The 20021-nt window shown below is 46.1% G+C and overlaps 1 protein-coding gene and 1 non-coding gene across 2 annotated transcripts in view; both read left to right on the plus strand.

Annotated features, from left to right (window-relative positions):
- LOC144138793 (cytochrome P450 3A14-like) overlaps window positions 1-7986 on the plus strand; it is a 67036-nt gene extending 59050 nt beyond the window's left edge. Inside the window, exon 14 of the mRNA XM_077671263.1 lies at window positions 7749-7986. Coding sequence (XP_077527389.1) covers window positions 7749-7835 — 87 coding nt within the window. The 3' untranslated portion in view covers window positions 7836-7986. The remainder of the gene's footprint in view (window positions 1-7748) is intronic.
- On the plus strand, window positions 5035-5107 carry Trnat-agu (transfer RNA threonine (anticodon AGU)). Its single transcript has one exon. It is a non-coding gene; the product is annotated as a tRNA-Thr (tRNA).
- Window positions 7987-20021: the final 12035 nt, after the last annotated feature.

Consider the following 20021-nt stretch of genomic DNA (forward strand, 5'->3'; position numbering starts at 1 on the left):
TTGTCAAGTTTCATAAAAGAAAGGTCGCACGACACAGGACGAACTTGCCAAGGTGGTAAACTGTTTGAAAAGGATGACCTGTACACATTTAAAAACGAAGCACTGAGATCCGAGGCTCGCTCTTTCACTCTAAGTGAAAAGGGCAGAGGAACGGATGGGCGATTTACAAAGAGCAGAGATGTGGATGTGTCGTTAAAGACAGGATAAAAAGGCTGATTATTCAGTGATGAAATTTTAAAAGCATAAAGCAAGTCCATGTATGTTCGTTGGTTCTCAAGGCTCCACTTATTACACTCGACATACAGACTCTCGACAGGGCTAGTGCGAAAAGCACCCGAGGCGAGACGAAGCCCCAAGTGTAGCACTGGGTCAAGCATTCGCAACGCTGTTTTAGTCGCCGACCCATATACCACACTGCCATATGGCAGTGTGATATATGGGTCGGCGATTTTTGTACCTTTGGAATCGTTGATCCTCTGACCCGTAAAACATAGTCTAAACGAGACCCAACCAAAGCAGTATAGAGCCGTAGTAGGAGTTCTTTGTCGGAACCATAAGATTGATGGGAGAGAACCTTAAGTATATTCATTGTTTTCAGACATTTATGTTTAAGTTCCTTGATGTGTGGAATGAATGTAAGTTTCTGGTCAAACACAACACCTAAGAACTTGTGCTCCTTGTTCACAGGAAGCGACACGCCATTAAGAGTAATGTCTGGGTCCATATGAACCCCGCGCTTCCTGGAGAACACAACGCCAGAGCTTTTTACAGGATTTAATTTAAAACCGTTCTTGTCTGCCCAGCCGGCAAGTTTCTTTACACCAAGCTGGACTTGACGTTCGCAGATTGATATATTGCATGATTTATAGGATATCTGCACGTCATCTACATACATGGAATAAGAGATTGTAGGTGGCAGCGCCTTACCAAGAAAGTTCATTTTTACTATGAAGAGAGTGCAGCTCAACACGCCACCCTGTGGCACGCCATTTTCTTGCACGTAAACGTTTGAGAGTGCACAACCAACTCTTACTCGAAACGTTCTGTCTGACAAGTAACTAACAAGAGTGTTCAACATGTTACCCGAAACACCGAATGACTTGAGGTCACTAAGGATCCCATAACGCCAAGCGGTGTCGTATGCCTTTTCAAGGTCGAAAAAGACAGTTAAACAATACTGCTTATGCGCGAAGGCATCCTTGATATACGAGTCAAGAGCTACCAGTTGATCGTTCGTCGATCGCCCCACCCTAAAGCCTGCCTGGCAGCCCTCGAGAAGACCGTTGTACTCGAGGAAGTACACGAGCCTGCGATTTACCATCTTCTCGAAGAGCTTGCACAGGCAGCTCGTCAGGGCTATAGGACGGTAGCTTGAGGGGGACGACGGGTCCTTTCCCTCTTTCAGGAAAGCTACAACTATAGCCTCCTTCCAGGAGTTTGGAATGTGCCCCGAAAGCCATATCTTGTTATATAGGTGTAAGAGTGTTAGAAGAGTGTCTGCGTGCAGGTGTTGAATCATTGTGTATGTGATGTTGTCTGGGCCTGGAGCTGATGGTTTACACGTGCTCAAAGCAGCCCTCAGCTCATGCAGTGAAAACTCTGAGCTATACGAAGATGTTGTCCTATTGTTATCTAGTATAGGCTTCTTTTCGGCCGTTTGTTTGTGCTTCATGAAAGTGTTTGTGTAGTGTGCGGAACTGGACACGTGTTGGAAGTGTTGTGCGAGTGTGTCAGCCTGGTCTTCGAGTGTGTCCCCTGTTGTGCTGACCAGAGGCAGGCTGTGTGTTTGTTGTCCCTTGAGTTTGCGTATTCGTGTCCATACTTTCCTTGTGTCTGTGTAGGAGTTTATTGATGTTATGAATGTACGCCAACTCTCTCGTTTTGCCTCACGGGGCACACGTTTTCCTAACGCCTTGGCCCGTTTGAACAAGAGGAGGTTTCCCGACGTGGGGTACCGACGAAGGATACCCGACGCCTTGTTCTGGGCCTCTCGCGCCCGCCTACAGTCCTCATTCCACCACGGCCTCCGCTGGTTGCGCGGGGCACCAGAGGCGTGGGGAATGGACCTTTCGGCGGCGTCGAGGATGTGCGCCGTGAGGCGTTGGGTAGATTCTTCAACGTGTAGGTGTCCTATGGATGTGTGGTGTAGTTTGGATGTCTCTGTAAATGTATTCCAGTTAGCTCGTGTTTCATTGAACCTATTATGGGAAGATGGACTGCATGGGCCTTTACCTATGTATGTGAGTGAGGTGGGGAAGTGGTCACTGCCATATGGGTCAGTTCCCACACCCCACTCGAGAAGAGGAAAGAGAACTGCGGAGCCAATAGCCAAGTCAAGACATGAGTATGTGTTGTGTCCTATGTTATGATATGTAGGCTGTTTATTGTTGAAAAGGCATGCTCCAGAGGATGTAAGAAACCTCTCTATCAGGCGACCCCGGGCATCCGTACGAGAAGAGCCCCAAAGAGAATTGTGAGCATTAAGGTCGCCTGTTAGAATGTACGGTTCGGGTAGCTGGTCAACCAGCGCCTCGACATCAGAACTCGAAAGTGTAACATCAGGAGGGATGTATATGGAGCATACCATTATCAACCTATTAAATATTATTAAGCGTATTGCTACAGCCTCAAGGATAGTGTTTAAAGTGACAGGGTGGCATGCTAAGGATTTCCGGACGATTATGGCCACACCGCCAGAAGAGTGTGTGCAGCCATCCCTGTCCTTTCTGAAGACCATGTAACTATTCAAGAAATTTGTGTGCTTGGAATTCAAATGTGTTTCCTGAACACACATTACACTTGGCTGATTAGCATGCAGTAGTTCGTATACATCGTCAAGATTTTTAAGAAGGCCTCTACAGTTCCATTGAATTATGTTTTCTCTTCCCATTATTTAGTGTGAGAGCTACTGGAGTGTGTGTGTTTGTTTATGTGTCGTCTTTCGGGGCTGTGACTCTCGTCTTTTTTGGCTTGTCGGGAGGCTTTGGCGTCGGGACACGTTCCTTGCGCTGCGTTGCAGGCAGGAACGGCCCGACATCCATGTCGTCGTCGGATGTCCGAGGGGTGCCTGACGGACCGGGCCCCCCGGACTTGGCCCCCCCTCGGGAGCCCTTCGCTTGAGCCGCCACCGCCGAGGGCGTCCGGGCCGCCAGAGGTGGCACGGGCGGTGCGGTGGCGGTGGGAACCGGTGCGGGGCCCGTGGTGTCCATGAACTCGGTACCCTCCAACGCACTGGAGGACGGGGAGACAGAGGCGGGAGCGGCACCGGTCCCGACGGAAGAGGTTGCCACCACAACCGCTGCTGCCTCAGCAAGCGGCGTGGTGGCGGGTTGGGCTGCCAGAGGCAACCCAGAGGGGGGGCGGCGGAGGGACCAGGTCAGACTCGCTGAACTGGGTCCCTGTGGAAACCAGACGCCGCTCCGCCCCCCGGCGAGCTGCGTCGGCGTACCTCCCCAGAGGGAAAGAGGCGAACCTCTTCCGCGCCTCTGGGAAAGTGATGTTCTCAGTTACCTTCACATTAATGATCGCCTTCTCCTGCTTAAACTTCTCGCACGTTCGAGAGTAGGCGGCATGGGGTCCCTGGCAGTTGGCGCAGGTGAGGGTTGACGATGGACAATTATCAGAAGGATGATCATGCTGAGCGCACTTTGCGCAGGTCAGACGACCACGGCAGGAGTTGGTTCCGTGCCCGAACCGCTGGCACTTAAAGCAGCGGCGCGGGTTTGGAATGTAAGGACGAATGGAGCATCGGATGAACCCTGCGTTGATATGGTCAGGAAGTGAGGAGCAGTTGAATGTCAGGATAATATGTTTCGTGGGGATTATCTTATTATCTCTACGCATCGTGATGCGGCGCACGGCTGTGACACCCTGATCCTTTAGACCTTCAAGACTGTCGGCATCTGTCTCGTTAAGAAGATCTGCCTCAGAGATCACACCCTGCGAGCTATTCAGGCTGCGGTGGGGTGTGACCCTGATGTCCAGATCGACCATTTTCGACTGACCAAGAAGTGTGGTTGCCTGCTGCTGGTTTTTTACTTCAACAAGGACTTCACCTGTGCGTTGTTTTTTGGCATTTTAGGTTTTCCCAATTATTCCATCAAGGTATTTTGTAATCAAAAATACTGATTGTGAAGCAAGAGGGCGGGCTGAGTCAAGAGATTCGATAACAAGGAAACGAGAGTATTTGTCTGGCTTTGGGAAGCTACTGCTTGAAAGTGGAGGGAAAGATACTTCGGTGCGGCCCCTTTTCAGGGACCGATCACGTTTGGGGGGGGGGTTTTGAATTTTCCATACACCATAGAAAAAAGCAGGGGACGGGGGTACTTTCTTCTCAAACCTTACCCTGATAGCCTGAGAGGTCCCGGAGCTCCCTGCCTGGTAAACAGACAGGGAGCCCATCCGCCGGAGCTTGACCTGGGCTCCGACGGCCACCGTTTGAGGCTTCTACCCTTCACCTTTAAACACATCACCACGGTAGGTTACAGTTTATGTTGGGGGCTCGGGGTCCGCGGTGTCGCCAACACCGTCACCAAGAATACGCAAGGTGCCCCGCGCGGGGAAGGGGAGGATGTAGTAGCTCAAGATAAAGAACTTGGAAAATAAGAAAGTGGAGAAAAAAGTGGAGGTCGTGGGTTCGGATCCCACCTGGCGGGCATTTTTTCTCCACTTTCTTATTTTTCAAGTTCTTTATCTTGAGCTACTACATCCTCCCCTTTGCTTTCCGAGGTCTTCTTGACTGCCAATTCTTATTTCTGTCTTATTTTCAACGAGACCCTCATTTCCTATTCTGATTCGCTACATGCATAGCGAGGGCCTCTGTTCTGGCAGTCTTGGTGCCATAGGGAGCTTAAGAGGGTTCAACGCTGGTCGACCACTCTCGACATGTCGTAGACGCTCGAGTCACGGCCCGGGGGTTAAAAAGAAGGTCCCCTTCACCCCGAGTAGTCCGAGTGGCGCTGGCTACCACCTCCAAGCGCAGGAAACAAAAACACCTGAACATAAATACCCCAGAAAGTGGAGGCAAAAGTAGCCCCGCCGGTAGCGTAGTGGTTATCGCACCAGACCAGTGTTCTGGAGGTCGTGGGTTCGGATCCCACCTGGCGGGCATTTTTTCTCCACTTTCTTATTTTCCAAGTTCTTTATCTTGAGCTACTACATCCTCCCCTTTGCTTTCCGAGGTCTTCTTGACTGCCAATTCTTATTTCTGTCTTATTTTCAACGAGACCCTCATTTCCTATTCTGATTCGCTACATGCATAACGAGGGCCTCTGTTCTGGCAGTCTTGGTGCCATTTGGAGCTTAAGAGGGTTCAACGCTGGTCGACCACTCTCGGCATGTCGTAGACGCTCGAGTCACGGCCCGGGGGTTAAAAAGAAGGTCCCCTTCACCCCGAGTAGTCCGAGTGGCGCTGGCTACCACCCCCAAGCGCAGGAAACAAAAACACCTGAACATAAATACCCCAGAAAGTGGAGGCAAAAGTAGCCCCGCCGGTAGCGTAGTATTTATCGCACCAGACCGGTGTTCTGGAGGTCGTGGGTTCGGATCCCACCTGGCGGGCATTTTTTCTCCACTTTCTTATTTTCCAAATGCTTTATCTTGACCAACTACACCCTCTCCTTTGCTTTCCGGGGTTTTCTTGACTGCCAAGTCTTATTTCTGTCTTATTTTCACCGAGACCCTCATTTCCTATTCTGATTCGCTATATATATATATATATATATATATATGTAGTAGAATCTCGACAAACTGAAATCCCCTAAACGGAACAGTAGGCTATATGTTGGTGGGTTTTGTATTCAGATAACGTAAAAAAACTCTCGGTAATCGGAACTAAAATTTTTGCGTCACCGGGTAAACGGAACTAGAAATGGAACTTCTTGTGAAACTTATTGGCAGGAGAGTCAGCTTTTTACGGTTCGGGCTGTTTCGTTACTCCTTTTTTTCTTCCTCCTTGTTTTCTTTTTTTTTTTTTGCCTCGTTGGCCTCGTAAACCTCGTCTCGTTAGTGGTCCGCCGTGACAGCGCAACAAATGCGACACCGCAGTTCTTGTTCCAGTCGTTCGGTCTCAATTCAACAAGCCGATATTACAGGGCTCAGCTCCTGCGGCCTCGTCCGTGCCATCGTGGTGCTAGTCGCGCTTCATTGCCGCGTTGCCGCCTCCCAATTTCGGTGGCTCGTTAGCTCTCGCAAAGTTGGGGCGGCTAGCCTCCATGAAGATGCAGTCGCAATGACTCAAACAAAAATAATTGATGGATTTGGCAGTACACCGAGACGCATTGTTGCCAAATCAAGTTTGTGAATGCTGTGCCAAAACCTCTTGTAGTTTTCTCGGTTTCTAAAAAACTATCAGCTACATTCACCTTATGGAACTCCTGTTAAACGAAACTATTTTTTTCGGTCCCTTGAAGTTCCTTTTATCGAGACTCTACTGTATATATAGAAAAACGAGCTTCACCGTGCGGATGGCTTTTACATCAAACAGCAAGGTTTTCAAAAGAAAGGAACAATGCCCTGGCTTTCTAGAAACCAATGGCACGCGCTTCCACGTGCTCAGAACTTACGCATGCCGAGAAAGGCGAGAAACAAAAAGTTCATTGTTTCTCATAGCAGTAAACGATCATTCATACTTGTAGTTGAGTGCATAGCTTCCCCGATTGATGTTTGTATAGGTGATATTCGTTGAAAAGTTTAGCTGTCAATTCTCTTCGCTTGGCAACTCTGGAAACGGCGACAGAAATGGCCGATACGCAAAGGACATGACGCGGTTTGGGCCACTGCGCCCGCATGCCGAAAAAAAAACCCCAGGTGCGCCGTCCGCTCCGTTTCAACCCGATTCGCAGCGGTGGCGTCAACGGAGATGTTATTATTCGCACGCACATTGGACTCGTGGGAATACTTTGCGTTGGGTGTGTTAGAGTTTGTTAACGTGCAACACAGTCATGTGCTTAGCACGAACAAGTAGCGCATTCCCGCGGAGCCCGACGTAACGCGTGACGGCGCACTCACACGGTTGCCTGCATGCGCGCCTCGCCAGTGAATACAAGCAATAGGCACACAGCAACAACTGGAACCGACTAAGTATTCATTGAAGGATAGTTCTATGAAGCGACCCTAGCGGGACTGTGGCTTTGCTTGCTGTCACACGCTCAAAAATATGTTTCTTGGGTCATTTACGTCTTCAGAAAAAAGCGATCAGTAGACTCAGTAGTAAAAACTCTCCGTCATCACCGCCCCGGCTTTACACTCAACGTGGCCGGCGGCGTAACAAACAGAACTATGTCAAATAATGCTTGGATTGATGCCTATTATAACTTCAAGAGCCCCTAAACAAATCGACGTAACTGACTCAAAAAAGCGCTCAAAATATGGTTTGAGCTGGCTTACATGTTAGGTTAATTTGATCCGTTTTATCCGCGAGATATGCCAGCCTTACGGTTTAAAAACATCGGGTGACCCTAGGTCTGACGTGTTTCTTCAGTGAAACTTTGTTGTCTATTTTGGGCACCCCGTATACCGTGCTCTTAAACAAAAGAAACTGACCTCACGAGAAATATTTCTTCGCAAGAAATAGAACATTACAAACACAGTGTGTGCTGACATTGTAAATTGGGTAAAGTGGAGGGCTACTTCAAATGCAAGCTGGGATAATTGGAACATATAAGGCTTCTGCTAATTATATCTTATTCAATTATCGAGCAATCTGTGACACCATTGTTGAGTGAGACATTTATGTTTTATGCTTTCAGGAGCAAGACTTGGAGATTGGATCTGCATTCGTCTTCGCCTACCCTCGACACGGAATTTGGTTAAAGCTTGAAGAACTTCCTAAATGATCTTTCTTTCGAAACGCCTTATGATGCACTTACGCTTTGCTTGTGACTTACAGAAACGTTCTGAGCTATTTGCGTTTAAAACTATAAATAAAGTATTGTTTTTTACACGCCTAGAAAATTCCCGCATTTAGGAAACTCGCTTCGGCCTTAGGGGGAACTTTCGTATTGCGGCGTGGTTTCACACTGAATAAAGTTTGCTGGAGTTAGCTTTGTTGGTCAAAAAGGCTCCCCTTTTTGAGCACACTTGTACATTCTTTTAATATAGGAAATTTACGTCGTCCCACGTTTCTGACAACTCATTCATTCACAACCCAATTTTCGTTTGTGAGCGGAAAGTTGTCATCTTGCAAACAACAGCGGTAGAAGTTGCAGAAAATTTTGGCGCTTAGGAGGCATTCCTTGGAATGCCTCCAATTCCTTGGAATGCCTCCAATATTCCTTATTTATTGATAGGGAGGTAAATTTATAGGGCGAAGATAGCGTAAATATATCTTAGGTTTAGTGCTTGGCCAGTGCTCAATGAGGTCCTGGCCAGCAGACCCAATGAAATACAACCGTCACCGAGAGGAGAACACAGAGCAAGGCTCAAGTGCGTTTGGATTCCACGCAGTGTTCGAAGTATAGATTCCTGGCCGAAATTAGGTGATGTAAGTACAGACAATTTTCACGCCCGCGGGTGTGAAACTTCATTGTTTCACGGCTACACGAACATATCCAGGGGGTTATTGTTTTCGCATCTTCTACTACGACTTTTTGTACGCTGTCAGTATTCGATGCGCAGTGGCATTGTGGGTAGACGTCATCGTTGTTCTCGCAAAAGTGTGCCACTGTTCTTCGCTGCGAATCATTCATCACCAGGTTCTGACAGCTGCGAACACTCGGCGCGCACTGGAACGATGGTTAGGGGTCATAGTATCGCTCTGGTGCATGAAGTCATTCTTAGAGAGATAGCCTTGCTGCGGCTCTCGCAAACGCACGCACATAAACTTTTTGGGGTCAATGGTTACACTAGAACGATTTCTGGAAACGGCGCCACCTCAGGAGCTGTAGGTGTCATGGTAAACGTAAAAGACAAAACGTGTGCGATTTCTTGTGTACCGGCCCTTGAGAAAAGACGAGGATGCTGACAGTGGCATGCCGTAAATTTTAAAGTAGACAAATCCTGTAATTTTCGATATCAATGCATTAAAATGATGCTGAGAGATTGGAAATTGAGGCAATTTGCGTGAGGCGCGCGTGACCTACTGTGGCTGCAGGACATTTCAATGTAGGCATCCAAAGACCACACTAAGAATTGCTCACGCCGTTTTTCCGTAGGAGAATGGCTTGCACCGTCACACCCATCCTCAGAGGCCTTCATCCACTTTAGGTCTTTATGAGAGTGACACTCAGAGGCCTTCATCCTGCATTACACCATTGGGGCTGTTGATGATGATGATGGGCGTCACGTTCAGCTGTCCCTTCGCATGCACTAGTCTACAATTCTTATTTCTCCATTTAATAGCGTTCTGTGTTTTGTGAAGTCGCCTCATTACCCCACCAACCTTCCCACTTCTCCCCAATCACCCAACGAGTATGTGTCACGAAATATAGAACAACGAGAACCGCTTTTGTTCATTTGCTGGGAACAAGAATGAGAAGCCTCTATGAACAGCTCTGTCTCTGTATTGTCTACGCTGTAAACAGCCCATTGGTCACTAATAAAAGCACATGCTCGCCGCAAAAGTGTGCGAGGTGCGCAGTGTGAGGCGAAGTGACGCAAATATGCTTTGCTCCGCCATCTGCCGCCACAGACCGCCGTGTAGAGGCTCACGAAACTAGGGCGCCATGCGGGATTTGCGCATGTCTGTCCCTCATTATTTAGTAGGCGCCTCTAGTCACTCGCATTGACGTGCTTTCGATATTCGTGGCAGCCCTTGTGGCGCCGCGTGACCATTGCCTAAGGGCTGTTCGCGGCCGCGTTTTGCTCTGCGGCCAACGTTGTGTAAGTATACCAAGTGATATGCTGGTCAACAAAGTGACAAAGCGATCAACTTTGTTTAAATATACGAAGTGACGTGCTGCTCGAGCATTAAAGCAATTATGTTGGAGCATTTGTAGGCTAGAATGTCAAGAATACTGCGTGCGTCAAAATGCCTTTTGCGGCGTAGACAACTTTCTGATAAGTGGCCTTAAGTTCTCAATCTAATGCAGGTATCTTGACGAACGTCGTACGGAAACTGGGCGCTAAGACGAAGCGTAATTACGCCGAGTTTAATTTACGTTTCATGATTGGGTAGTTCATAGAACATATTGCGCAATTTTCTGCTCCTATGGTTATATGGGCTTCAGCTAGAAGCAAACCGATAGCCGCACGCTTGTTTCCTACAATAAACTTTACTCCATCCAAGTTTCTTTCAGGAAATTAGTAAGAAAATATGCTCAATCGTTATAAACAAACGCGCGAGATTCATGCACTTTTACTTTGCCCATGGTCCGTTGGTCATCCTTCATCACAGAGAATAATGGCACTCGTTTTTTCTCCACATTTCTTCATAACAAAGATGAAGTGCGCGTTCCGGTATTTACAATACATGCATGCTATCGTCATAAACAGAAAACCCCTTCCGCATTACTTTGCATATTTGCATATTTTCAATCTATGTACCAGTTCCGAGCTTGTGGTCAGTGTTGAGGAGGCTCGCAAAACTTGTCTTCAGTGCACCATCGCTTGAGTCCGTAATTTTTTGCCATTGGTCGACCTAACGACAATTTTAGTATCACTTTTTTACGATACATACATTAGACTGATCACTGCAGATCATTCACCGAAACATTTGGTGGCCATCCCGCCGTGCAAAAGTCCCGCCAGCAAGGCTGTTGTAAACCACTACAAATGGTGATGGAAGAGGGTATGAAATGTTTGTCATCGTGTGGCTGGCTTGTCGATTGCACTCGGCATAGTGTCACTACAAGTGTACGCAGTATCGGCACTCTTTTCTCCTATTGCTTCATGCCAGCGCCATGATTATTGGTCTGTTCGTATTACGTGACATTTGTTTACACTGCGACGGTTCATGGGCACCGCCATTTTGTTGCTTATGCGTTTCAGTCGATCCACTCTGATAGGCTTAGCTTGTCCTCCATGCTCTGTGGTTGCGCGCGACAGGTGTATTTCAGAATGCAAATCACAGATAATGCGTGTAACAGCATTTCAGGAGCAGAGGTGTGTCAAAAGTTGCCGTTTTGTTGCATCGTCGGCAGTGTTGTTAACAAACGACCACGTTGAAGTTGACGAAAAGGCTGTAGATGCGACAATATCAAGACACCGACGAACGACAAAATTTACACCATCTTCCCACGAGGAGAACCATGGGGAGATGCGACGCATCGGGGGTTTCCGTTGCATTTCCGTTATGTTAGCGTGTTCATTGTTGTTGTGTGTCCATATTTTACGCAGCATGTTCACCCCCGATGCGTCGCATCTACCCCATGGTTCCCCTCGCGGGAAGATGGTGTAAATTTTTATCGGGGTGGCCGGTGCTTGTTACGGTTGCGCCGACAACCGCGATAGCAGGCCTGTTATCATCATCATCATCATCACCAGCCTATGTACGCCCACTGCATGGCAAAGGCCTCTCCCATTATTCTCCAATTACCTCGGTCCTGTGCCAACTGTGACCAATTTATCCCCGCAAACTTCTTGATCTCATCTGCCCATCTAACTTTCTGCCGCCCCCTGCAACGCTTGCCTTGTCTAGGCATCCACTCTGTTACCCTTAATGACCAGCGGTTATCTTGCCTTCGCATTACATGCCCTGCCCACGTCCATTTCTTCTTCTTAATTTCTACTAATATGTCTTTAACACCAGTTTGCTCTCTGACCCACTCCGCTCTCTTCTTGTCCCTTAATGTTAATGTGCAGGATGCAGCGATGGCGTACAGGTAGAACACCCGCCTCGCGTGCAGAAGGACCGTGGTTCGAATCCCGGTGCCGGACAATTCCCACCGGATTAAAAAAAAATCCGCGTATTGATGGAATTGCACAAAGGGGCTTGGAGTGCGGCCTGACCCCGGCGACCATTGCCGGTAATGCACTACCTCACCAGAGCAGGATTGGCCACCCTGGTGTAGTAACGGCCACAACCTCCCATGAATACGCCAACTAACCATCGGCCCTAAGTCCCCAGCGGCTGCGAAGCAACTGACCACGGCGGCGGTCAGACCTGTGACGCAGCAGAGGGCGCTAAGAATCCCTGGATCCGGACAGGCCGCCAATGGAATCTGAACCTGGCAACGTTTAACGCGCGAACCTTATCTAGCGAAGCATGTCTCGAGGTGTTATTGGAGGAACTAGAGGGCATTAAATGGGATGTAATAGGGCTTAGCGAGGTTATGAGGGCAGACGAAGCCTTTACGGTGCTACAAAATGGACACGTCCTATGTTACCGCGGTCTAGAGGACAGAAGAGAACTGGGAGTGGGATTTCTAGTCAATAAAAGCATAGCTGCCAACATAGACGAATACTATAGCATTAACGAACGGGCAGCAGGTCTTGTAATTAGGCTCAATAAGAGGTACAAGCTCAAGGTGGTACAGGGCTACGCGCCCACATCCAGCTACGACGACCAAGTAGTGGAACGCTTCTATGAAGATGTGGAATCGGCTATGGCTAAAGTAAAAACACAGTATACCGTAGTTATGGGGGACTTCAATGCTAAAGTAGGCAATCAGGCAGGAGGCAAGGCAGTTGGGAACTATGGTCTGGGCTGTAGAAATAGCAGGGGGGGCCTACTAGTTGAGTTTCCAGAACGGAATAACCTCCGCATAATGAATACCTTCTTCTGTAAACGGGAGAGTCGGAAGTGGACCTGGAGGAGCCCGAATGGGGAGCACAAAAATGAAATAGACTTCATATTATGCGATAACCCTGGCGTCGTGCAGGATGTGGAAGTGCTCGGAAGGGTAAGGTGTAGTGACCACCGTATGGTAAGATCTCGAATTAGGCTAGATTTGAGGAGGGACCGCAACAAGCTAGTACGAAAGAAGCCGATAAACGAACTAACAGTAAGACGTAAAGTAGAAGAATTCAGGATCGCGCTGCAGAACCGATATTCCGCCCTTAACGAGGAAGCCGAGCTTACGACACAGGAAGCCAGCGACAACCTTACACGCATCATCACGGAGTATGCAATAGAAGTCGGGGGCACTATGGCTAGACAGGATACTGGTAAACTTTCACAGGAGACGAAAGATCTAATCAGGAAATGGCAAACCATGAGAATCTCCACCGCAGCTGACAGAATAGAACTAGCCGAGCTCTCGAAGTTAATCAATAAGCGTAAGACAGCTGACATACGGAAGTATAATATGGAGAGGATCGAATACGCTGTAAAGAACGGAGGTAGCCTGAAAACAGTGAAGAGACGTCTTGGCGTGGGGAAAAATCAGATGTATGCACTTAAGGATAAGCGAGGCAATGTCATCACAAATAGGGATAAAATAGTCACAGTGGCCGAGGAGTTCTATAGGGATCCGTACAGTTGCCGGGACATACAGGATAATGCTGAACGAGACAGTAGTTCAGAGGAGATAGATATCCCACCAGTAACGACCAAAGAAGTAAGGAAGGCTTTGAAAGAAATGAAAGGGGGCAAAGCACCTGGTGAGGATCAGATAACAGCAGACCTCTTGAAGGATGGCGGAGAAATTGTACTTGAAAAACTGGCAAACCTGTATACGCAATGCCTAATGACCGCAATGGTACCGGAATCTTGGAAGAACGCGAACATCATCCTAATCCATAAGAAAGGGGACACGAAGGACTTGAAAAATTACAGGCCGATCAGCTTACTGTCAGTCGTCTACAAGGTATTTACCAAGGTAATCGCTAACCGAATCTCTGCAACCTTAGATTTCAGTCAACCTAAAGAACAAGCAGGGTTCCGTAAAGGTTATTCAACAATGGACCATATTCACACGATCAATCAGGTGATAGAGAAGTGCGCTGAGTATACTGAACCCCTATATATAGTCTTCATAGATTATGAGAAAGCATTTGACTCGGTCGAAACCCTAGCAGTCATTCAGGCATTACGGAACCAGGGGGTAGATGAGCATTATGTAAGAATACTAGAGGATATCTACAGTGGGTCTACAGCTACCATCATCCTCAATAGGGAGAGCAGTAAAATACCTATCAGGAAGGGTGTCAGAAGGTTAGTGATCATATGCCAATCTTCCTTTTTTTCACACCATTTTCAAGTCGATACAAACAAACTGCAACAAATACACCCACAATGCAAAGATTAATAAATGGTAATAATATTACGATATTTCAGAGATTAATGGCCGTGACCGAATGGGACCCAGTCTTGCTTGCAACCAATCCTGAAGATGCTTACAACATGTTCGCAGACAAAATTCGTTACAATTATAACTTAGCATTTCCAAATGTAGAGTTAAAGAGAAACAAAAAAATAAGGAAACCATGGATTGACCGCAGTCTCCTTAAGAGAATCAAAGAAAAAAATAAACTGTTTGCTTCATTTATAAAAACTAGAAATCATGATGTTTTTATTCAGTTTAAAAAAGTGAATAACAAATTAAATTCAGATAATAAAAACGCGCGTAATGCATACTTTGAAAAAACATTTGCAGCCATTTATAACGACCCCATAAAAATCTGGAACAATATTAATAACCTCATGGCGAAAGGCGAGAGACGAGTTATTTCCGAGATTATTATTGACGCAGAGCAGTGCAGGGGAAGTTTGCTTGCAGATAAGTTTAACAATCATTTTTTACAATCGGGTGCTGCTACGGTCACACACACAGCTAGTCCTAGAAAAAAACATTGTATTCCATCTAGTACTGCAGGCTCAATATTTTTGTTCCCCGTTACGGAATCAGCAATTCTGAGCTTAATTAAAAAACTAAACAACAGCCGGGCATGTGGGATTGATGAATTTAAAATACAGCCGATAAAAGCAGTCGCGCAATATATATGTCAGCCACTTTCACATATATGCAACCTGATACTCAATTCTGGTGATTTTCCTGATGTTTTGAAAATTGCCAAAGTTTCCGTAATTTTCAAAAGTGGGGATCCAAATGACATGAACAATTACCGACCGATTTCAGTTCTACCCATTTTTTTCAAAAGTAATAGAACAGGTAATCAATACTCGAATCTTAAGCTTCTGTAAAACTAACCATATCATCGCCGAACAACAGTATGGCTTCCAAAAACAAAAATCAACTGAAATGGCAATACTAAATATAAAAGATAAAATTATTGATAACATTGAACAAAAATTATTTACTATAGGAGTGTTTCTAGATTTTAAAAAGGCTTTCGATTCTATTAAACACGATATTTTGTTTCAGAAACTTGAGACATACGGAATCAGGGGAACCTGTCTCAGTCTAATCAAGAGTTACTTACATATTCGCCTTCAATACACAGAAATTGGTTACGCCAGGTCCAACTTTGGACAAATTAAGTACGGTGTTCCACAAGGATCTATTCTCGGCCCGCTATTATTTTTATTATATATAAATGACATTGTTAACTTGCCTTTCACCCCCGATATAATACTGTATGCAGATGATACAAACGTCTTTTTTTCTGGCAGAGACCTGGCTCTGCTAGAAAGACAAACAAATTTATGGCTTGAAAATTTGTCAATTTGGCTGAATACAAATAAACTGAATTTAAACACAAGAAAAACAAAAAATATGATTTTTCGAGCTTACAACAAACGTTTAGGGCAACAGGGTCTCCTCAATTTCAGAGGCGAATGTATTGAACAAGTTAGTTCACACAAATTTCTTGGCATTGTGTTCAATGAAAATTTGATTTGGTCTCCACATATTGACAAACTTAGAACGGATATATCCCGGTGCATTGGTATTATTTATAAGATGAAATATTTACTACCAGCTTGGTTAAAAATGCAACTGTACTACAGTCTAGTACATTCTCGCCTTAACTACTGCCTTCTAGTGTGGGGTTCAACAGGGAAAACAAACATAGAAAACCTATACCGGCTCCAAAAAAAAGTCTCACGCATAATTGAAAATGCACCCTACTTCAGCCACAGTTCTCCATTATTTAAGAAACATCGGGTATTGACAATTATGAACATTCTAAATAAAAAACTCTCTTTAACTATGTATCACCAGATAAAGACAGACTCTAATGACTTTTACAGAAAATACACGTCACGAACACATGAATATGGGTTTAGGCAGGTAATATATACAAAGCCAAAAACTCGCACAAACTGCGGGCACCAGAAATTGAGCTACCAGATTCCTAACGTTTTAAACAGTCACCCCGCAATTTTAACCATGGCACAAGATGCTAAATCTGAACAAGGATTTAAGAGGAATTTAATTAGACATGTACCTTTTGGAATTACAGTAAAAAACGTGTATTTTAACTTTTTGTTTCTTTTAGAAACTTTGAGGTATTTTTTTTCCGCTGTATGAAATCTTGTACTGTATTATTGTTTGTTTATGAAAACTGAGAACTGTTTTTTTGTTCTTTCTTGCTGTGAATTCTTGAATTCTACTCATTGTTTCCTGAAATCCGAGAGCTGATGTGTATGTTTTTTTCCTAGTGGAATTGTCATTGTAATTATTGTCTTTCTGTAAACTGAAAGCTGATTTTTTATGTGTTAATTTTGTGCATTATTTTGTTAATTTTTATTGCCACAAAGTACGTGCCATTTCCCGCAGAGTCGTGCCAACACGTGGGGGGGGGGGAAGGGGGACGTCACCTTGTCAGGCTTTTTTTTTTTCCTGTAGCCTTTTTGACCGTCCCCCTCGACAACTGTATAGCCAGTCTTGTACATGTTGTCGCAATAAACTTTCAACAACAACAACAAGGGGACACAATCTCTCCAATGTTATTCCCAGCATGCTTACAAGAAGTATTCAGAACGTTGGATTGGGAACAGGTGGGAGTAAGGGTTAATGGAGAATACCTCAGTAACCTCAGATTTGCTGATGACGTTGCCTTGCTAAGTAACTCGGGGGACGAATTGCAAAGCATGCTTTTCGCACTGGGCGAACAGAGTAGAACCGTGGGCCTGAAAATTAATATGCAGAAAACTAAAGTAATGATCAATAACCTCGGGACAGCACAGCAGTTTGAGATAGGTGGCGAGGCAGTGGAAGTGGTAAGCGAATATATCTACTTAGGCCAAGTTGTGACCCCAGATCCCAACCATGAGGCAGAGATAATTACAAGGATCAGAATGGGGTGGGGTGCATATGGCAGACATTCTCAGATAATGAATAGCAGCCTACCATTGTCGCTGAAGAAGAAAGTGTATGACAGCTGCATCTTACCGGTACTCACCTACGGGGCAGAAACTTGGAGGCTCACTAAGAGGGTTCAACTTAAATTGAGAACGACTCAGCGGGCAATGGAGCGGAAAATGATAGGTGTAACATTAAGGGACAAGAAGAGCAGGCCTGTTAGTCTCCATTCAAATCATCGGTGGTCATCGGAGGATGTCCTCGGTGGAGCGGCGGCGGAACGACTGAGCGGAGCGGTGCAGTAACCGCGTTTATATACAGCGGAATGACAGAGAGCAGCGCATAGCAGCGCATGCGCATGTGTTAACAGAGCGCAAGCTGCGCGCTAACCCGCACCCACGCCCAGCTGGCACGGCGACGGAGCGAGCGCTGCGGTGGCGCTGCGGTGAGAGCGGCACTAACGCGCAGCTGGCGCGGCGAGGAGAATGGGGGAGGGACGCGGACTACGCCGGACGACGCCGGAGGGACAAGGCGAGTGAAAGAGATGCATCGCATCTAAAACGACCATCGTTGCTGACTTGCTTGCCTAAGTGGCGGTACTCTAATTCCTTATCTACTGACACTACCGTCGGCTTCTCTGGTGGTAAATGCTGTGTCCTGCCTAGCCTGAATCATGCAGTCGGCGTATTGAGAAAGAACCGCTCTATTTAGTGGCACTAATGCTTCTTAGACTTCAAAGATAACCCGCTAACATAATCTTTACCAGGAGCACATAGAGGGGTGTCCCATTGATCACATGCGCCTTAACATCCGTATTGCGGTTCAATGCTTCTTTGTGGTTTTCCTGAACAAATTATGAGGCCTGTGCCGTATGCCTAATTAGCCTGACGCGTGCGCTCGGCGCCTGGTGCCTTGGCGTTTTTGCGCACAGAGACCGTCTCTGCACACGGCGATGAAACCGTTGCGGGTAGAGGTATAAAGTTTTGGTGTAAAAAGGTGGCTTTGCCGCAACACACCTTGTCGACGCGAGAAGCTTTGTTCAGATCCAAGCCTATTACAGCTCCGCTGTAATTACTTTAGTGTTAGACCGACAGACCTTTTCCCAGATAGCATACATTAAGACAAGGTTGATCGCCCAGCAAAGACGTTCGTGGGCTGCGTCTTTAGTTGCACCGGTGAAAGGAGAACCGTGGAGATGGTCGCGCGGCGCCACGGCGGCGCCACACAACACAAAACAGAATAGATAAAAAGCGTACACAAGTAAGTGTTCATTTGATTAGAAAGAACGAAATATATACAAAAAAATGTTCTAAAAAAATAGCTGCGCGCATGCGCAGTGAATAAAACGAGGTATGTCCGAACACATAATCAACGACACACGTTATCTTAATAAGTATGCTTTTTTTTCAGAAGAGTACTACTGGCGGGGTGCGTGTACACAATGTTCTTTCATTGTGTAGAGGAAATGCTTCCCAGATTTAGTGCGTGCGCTGGCTTTTTTATCCTCTGATGGTACTATATTTTTCAAACTGCGAAGGGCAGCGGCAATCGACATGTGGAAAAACATGCTGCCCGCTGCAGCCTTCACTGTCTTGGCGTGATCGTTTAGACTGTCATTGATATAACGCCCGGTTTGTGCGCCGTATTATTTCCCAAAAGCACCCAGGCGATCGCGAACACTACTACTTCTTGGCAGTCGACATAAGGCTTGGCGAGCTTTTCACGCATGCTTTGCACGCTGCTTCCTCACTATTCACGTTTCTGAACATCCCGTCGAGTTTGTGAGGGTCTGATAACAGCAGCTGCACACCCACGCATCCTACTATATCTTTAAGCTTATGGCTGACACAGTCAATTAGTGGCATTAAAGATGTTTGTTGTAGCTTTATTGCGAAAGTGCCGGTGTGGTAGTCTTCGCATGTCGCTCAAAAGACTATTTTCTATGCTGCCGAGCACATGATATGGGACCTCGGCGGCAGAATGATGCGGGACTTGTGCATTGAAACTTGTGCGCACGGTGTGTGCAACAAACCGCACCAGCGCATTCTCTATAACGGAAGTCGGGACCGCCCACTTCACAATTTTTAAATGAGCTGATCAGTGTCGTATCTCTTCCTAGAGCGGGGTGCATATGTCCAGCATAGGTGTTGAGGGCTGACTTGCAAGGTCGAGGAATGGCAGCTTGACATCCTCGAACTTCTGTTTTGAAGGTCGAAGGCACAATAGGCTCATTCCACGCGAAAGTCCCAGCCCAAAAATTGACCATCGCCAATTTTATTGGAAAAAATTGCTGGTAGTTGCCGATTAGGTGTGGGAGGTCTGTACTGAGCCTTTCGTAGAAAAAATTTGTCGGTCCAGGAACTTCCTTTAAACACACCAATTGTGGTTGGAGATAAAAAAAATTTTAATTAACAGGGAAACTATGCAGAATGACAATCACTTATATAGAACGTTCTTCCTGCATTGTTTTTCAATGTGGGACCATTTTTGGAGCAGTGTAAGGATTTTCGGTCGTGTATTAGCTAAGTAAAACACAAGAAATGACGCCTTTTCGCAAATTTTTCGTAAAGACACCGCTGGACCTTCGGCTGTAATGTTTCCGTCGTGCGGGCATATGTTCCTGAAGTGCCTATTAAATATAATTTCGGTCGAAAAAATAGCCTACGTTTCAAGAAAACTGCTTAAAAAGATGATAATAGGTTTTTACCAAACTTCCGACTGAAAGAACCCAGGCCCTCAAGTTAAAATTACATAGGACAGCTCATTATACGTATCAATACTTTATGTTTTATTATAAAACTTTCATTAGAATAAATTTTATTAAAGATACAAAACAATTTTAAAGTTCACAATCATCCGCACTTGTCCCTACCACGGAGCTGTGTCCCCAACTCGGAATGCGCACGCACCTGGTGGCCATTTTTGTGGCGGACATGT

The sequence above is a fragment of the Haemaphysalis longicornis genome, unplaced genomic scaffold (genome assembly GCF_048455015.1).
Source record: "Haemaphysalis longicornis isolate Haplotype H1 unplaced genomic scaffold, Haemaphysalis longicornis Haplotype H1 scaffold_5, whole genome shotgun sequence".
In the NCBI taxonomy this organism is placed as follows: Eukaryota; Metazoa; Arthropoda; class Arachnida; order Ixodida; family Ixodidae; genus Haemaphysalis; species Haemaphysalis longicornis.